The sequence below is a fragment of the Physeter macrocephalus genome, chromosome 4 (genome assembly GCF_002837175.3).
Source record: "Physeter macrocephalus isolate SW-GA chromosome 4, ASM283717v5, whole genome shotgun sequence".
Classification (NCBI taxonomy): domain Eukaryota; kingdom Metazoa; phylum Chordata; class Mammalia; order Artiodactyla; family Physeteridae; genus Physeter; species Physeter macrocephalus.
The window spans coordinates 145,624,282-145,629,572 of NC_041217.1; the positions used below are offsets into that span (position 1 = coordinate 145,624,282).

The following is a 5,291-nucleotide window of genomic DNA, read 5'->3' on the forward strand; positions in this document are numbered from 1 at the left end:
GGACGCGCAGGCTCGGTGGCCATGGCTCACGGGCCCAGCCGCTCCGCGGCATGTGGGATCTTCCCGGACCGGGGCACGAACCCGCGTCCCCTGCATCGGCAGGCGGACTCTCAACCACTGCGCCACCAGGGAAGCCCCTCAAACCACTTTTAGATGGTGCAGCCACTAGACAAATCCAGTAGTGAGCACAAAGACATTGCGAATTGGCGGTTACGGTAGGAAAGGGCTGAAGGGAACCTTGAAGGTGCCCTTGGACTCTCTTAAGGAGCACGTTAAAAGAAGAGTATGCTGCTGAGGTTGTGGAAGCAAGAGCTAGGCAGAAGGTTGGGATGCTAAAAGAAAAGAGATTGAATCCTTTGAGGTTTGTTTGTTTAGAATGTCTGTGTCCTTTTATGTTAAAGGAAGAGATTGTTTTCTTTGCCAGGTGAGGTAGTTCAGGGTAATCCTGGGTTTGGGCTGTGAAGATCTGATGAAGTGGAATAGTTAACTGGAATAGTTATCCTGTTGGGTTAGTTTAGACCTTGAGTGCTGGTTGAAGTTTGGTGTGAAATCTAACCCCCTTCTATGTTTCCCTTCCTTCTGAGCCAATAAGCTGGAGTGTACCAGGTGTCCACTTAAACCCACTGTCTACATTTTTCATTCCATTTGGAGTAAAACTTACTCAAAAGTTTATAAAGTTTCAGTAAACTGAAACGAGGTTATCTGGAGTGAGTATGTATTTAAGAGAGAGAAATAGATAAGTGAATTACAGTACAGTGATGGAATGGCAGAGAAGCTCTGGTCTTTACACTTCCCTAACCTGAGCCAGTTTCCAAAGAAACTGATGATGAATTGATGATGGCAGTGAGCTGCAGTGCCCACAGGTGCTTCCTGTAGCTCACAGGAACTCCCTCTGTTTCATGTGAAGTTTGAAACCTTTGTCCCCTATAGATGAACTCTTTATAGGTCATATTATTTAGACATATTCAACCTGCTGTTCAGATTTAAGTGTGTTACCCCTGTGTTCCCTGGTGAATTAACTGGTATTCATTAGAGATTGTAATTGCATGGCGAAACGTGCTATTTTGAATAAAGCTGTATTCATAATCTCTTTTGTACTCCTGGTTGAATTTGTTCTTATGATCAGGGGAGACTATTTACGATGCTGCAAGATCTGTTATCCCCTCTGTGCTTTTGTCATCCTTGCCGCCTGTGTCGTTGCCTGCGTTGGCTTGGTGTGGATGCAAGTTGCTCTGAAGGAGGATCTGGATGCCCTCAAGGAAAAATTTAGAACAAGTAAGTGGTCACCCTTTTCAGAGTATAATTTTGGACTCTTTCCAGGTTCTAGGACAAAGTGAACCACACTGAATTAAGATTTTTGCTCTGATGAAGCAATTATATGTTCCTGTCAGCATTTTTAAGCTCTTTCTTAGCTGTCAGCTTGAATGCAGTAACAGTTACTCATTTTTAAATCCACAAACAAAAAACAGTGCTTATGCACCACTAGGACAAATAGCATCTGAAATAGTGGTATTGCATTGTAAGGCACTGTAATACCTTACAGTGCAGAAGGGAAGGGCTAAGATCCAGAAGTCTAGAATCTTGGTTAATCTCCACCTGTTGCCACTTCATATTCCCCAACTATAAAGTGGCAATAGCAACACTAGGCTGTTTCCTTCCTCCTCACAGGGACATTTGAGAAAGCATGTGGAAGTGTCTGTCAGACAGTTTCCTCCTTAAGAAAAACCTATAGAAACATAGGACTGAGCAGTAATAATGATAGCCAGCATGTATGGAGTGCTTACTGTATGCCAAGTCAGAAATAAATATTTGTCTCATGAGTGTTTTAAAGTTTAAGAAACTTTAAGTTGAAGAGTTTTATATATTCAAAATTGTCAAGTTGTATTTTGCACATCCAAAGTACTTTTTCTGAAAGTTGTGTTTGCATGGTAGCTTCAACCTGTTTTAACCTAAAGATCTTCCTTTAGCAACACTTAGATCTTTAGTTCTAGGTTTCAAGGGTTAATTTTCTAAAGCTAGTAAAAATTTTTAAAAAACAACAACAAAAACAAAGTACAAAAAAAAGAAAGTAAAGTTATACCCAAAAGATGCTTTACTCAGTCTTTGTTTTAGCTAACAATTAGTGCATAGCTACAATTACAACCTGAATTTTATTATAAATAATAAAATTAATTTTTAAAAAAATTTCTAAGCTAAGGAAGCAGTTTCAGGTTAATCAAAAATACCCTAACTTTAGCAGCTTTAACACACCAGGAAACTGACCACAGGCTTTCTCAAGGTCATAAAGAAATCTAGCGCCAGAACTAGAACTAGAGTTGTTTCCTTACTTCCTCTCTTAAGCCATAGGAGATCACAACATCCTAGCTTTCCTTCACCCCAGCTTCTCTTTGCTGCCTGCAGTTAGTTAAGTTCCAAACCTGACCTAGGGACAGCTAATCCTTAGTGAGTATGTTAATGACGTTCCTAGTGATGTTGCTTGAAAAAAATATATTGAAATACTAACTTTGGTTTTCTTCTGAGTTTCTGATTCAGGGAATGGGATTGGGTAGGCCACAGTACTCTGCCATGATCATCCTGACCTATATGTTTTATCAATTGGTGGGATCAGAGTACAGTATAAGAATGAGATTTGTATTCTAGTTATTTTCCCTCCTGAATGTTGTCCTTAGCAGTATTACAAGGTATTTTTAAGGCCAGTGTTTTCTTGGTAAGTAGTAATCATAACTTGGAAATGAGGTTCTGAGAAGCAGTGTTTAACTATAAATAACCACTGACGACACCTGTCTGTACCATCATCTCTCTGTAACTAGTTGGGCCTCCTCTGTTTGTACTACAGCTTGTTTTGGTTACATATAGCAATTATTTATTTATACATTTCAAAATATTGCTCAGTTCTGCCTCCCAGGGATTCATTTCTCTGATTGCTCTGTGCCTGTGTTTTCAGGACAGCAGTGTAATTTGTACCTTAGCTGAGCTTTTCATTTTCAGGAAATTTCTTTGTTTAGAAATGCATATTTTAAGTGTATACATGTAATAGACCTGACAATCGATCAGGCAACAAATATTTATTGAGCACATTTTAATGCCTGGAAATACTCTATTCAGTAGATGCCAGGAGTTGTACCCTGGACTGTGAGACCTGCTTTCTATCACTGAGCAGCCTTCCCCTGGGACCCTGACTGCATTTGTCAGCCAGTTGAATGAAGCAGATTTGGAATTGTCAGTCCAGCTGCTCTGTGGGCTTTGGTTTGCTGCAGTAGATACGCCAGCACCTATACTGTCTAAAGCAGGACTTCCTGAGGGAGGATAGGGTAGGGCCTGGGGCATAAATCAGTCCGCAGGCTGAACCATTGTGGACTACTTGGCAAGAGTTTTTTTGTGAAAACCATTTTCATGGCTAAATGAGGTTAATCTTGTTAAATTTAAATAATCTTCCTTTGAATTATGCTTCTACTTTCATTATATTTCAATAAGTTTATTTTTATTTCTTGTTTTTCAAGAGGACAGTGGAAATAAGACCAGCTGCTGACTTGGTTTAAATACCTTTTTGAAAAATTCAGAGCCCCTTGTCCTTTATCTCATTATCTTCCAAGACACTTGTGAGGAAAGAAGGCAGGATTGCTGAAATATCTGGAACAAAAAGCAAAGCAGATAGGCTTGATATTTTTCCCTTGAGGCCAAGGAGTAACTTGATCCTTAAGCTTGAAGTGCTGGCTGGCCTGAAACTCTCAGCTCAGTATTCTTCTTCTAGAACCAGGTACTCCAGAAGACCTCCACAGTTATTCTAAAGAAGATTCTATTCCCAAGCAATCTTCCCTATTGCTCAAGGCTAAAGTGAGGGGAAAGAATTTGGAAGAAAAGGACAGTATTGATAAATCAGACATCTTAATTGCTGGTCATACAGGGAGAGTAGCAGTTTGGTCATTCAGTGCAGAACTTAAAAATGGTCTTGTGAAGCACTGAAATTGAAACTGTGATTAAAAATCTTCCAACAAACAAAAGCCCAGGACCAGGTGGCTTTACAGACGAATTCTATCAAACATTTAGAGAAGAGCTAAAACCTATCCTTCTCAAACTCTTCCAAAATATAGCAGAAGGAGGAACACTCCCAAACTCATTCTACAAGGCCACCATCACCCTAATACCAAAACCAGACAAAGATGTCACAAAGAAAACTACAGGCCAATATCACTGATGAACATAGATGCAAAAATCCTCAACAAAATACTAGCAAACAGAATCCAGCAGCACATTAAAAGGATCATACACCATGATCAAGTGGGGTTTATTTCAGTAATGCAAGGATTCTTCAATATACACAAATCAATCAACATGATACCCCATATTAACAGATTGAAGGAGAAAAACCATATGATCATCTCAATAGATGCAGAGAAAGCTTTCGACAAAATTCAACACCCATTTTTGATAAAAACCCTGCAGAAAATAGGCATAGAGGGAACTTTCCTCAACATAATAAAGGACATATATGACAAACCCACAGCCAACATCATCCTCAATGGTGAAAAACTGAAACCATTTCCACTAAGATCAGGAACAAGACAAGGTTGCCCACTCTCACCACTCTTATTCAACATAGTTTTGGAAGTTCTAGCCACAGCAATCAGAGAAGAAAAAGAAATAAAAGGAATCCAAATAGGAAAAGAAGAAGTAAAGCTGTCACTGTTTGCAGATGACATGATACTATACATAGAGAATCCTAAGGAGGCTACCAGGAAACTACTAGAGCTAATCAATGAATTTGGCAAAGTAGCAGGATACAAAATTAATGCACAGAAATCTCTGGCATTCTTATACACTAATGATGAAAAATCTGAGAGTGAAATTAAGAAAACACTCCCATTTACCATTGCAACAAAAAGAATAAAATATCTAGGAATAAACCTACCTAAGGAGACAAAAAACTTGTATGCAGAAAACTATAAGACACTGATGAAAGAAATTAAAGATGATACAAATAGGTGGAGAAATATACCATGTTCTTGGATTGGAAGAATCAACATTGTGAAAAATTATAAGACACTGATGAAAGGAATTAAAGATGATACAAATAGATGGAGAGATAGACTATGTTCTTGGATTGGAAGAATCAACATTGTGAAAACGACTCTACTATCCAAAGCAATCTACAGATTCAATGCAATCCCTATCAAACTACCACTGGCATTTTTCACAGAACTAGAACAAAAAATTTCACAATTTGTATGGAAACACAAAAGACCCCAAATACCCAAAGCAATCTTGAGAAAGAAAAATGGAGCTGGAGGAAT

General features: G+C 38.8%; 1 protein-coding gene across 2 annotated transcripts in view; it reads left to right on the forward strand.

Moving 5' to 3' along the window:
• EFCAB14 (EF-hand calcium binding domain 14) overlaps positions 1 to 5,291 on the forward strand; it is a 40,139-nt gene that overhangs the window by 1,918 nt on the left and 32,930 nt on the right. For both annotated transcript variants that reach the window (XM_007130525.4, XM_007130526.4), the window contains exon 2: positions 1,127 to 1,275. In XM_007130525.4, the coding sequence (XP_007130587.1) occupies positions 1,127 to 1,275 (149 nt within the window). The remainder of the gene's footprint in view (positions 1 to 1,126; positions 1,276 to 5,291) is intronic.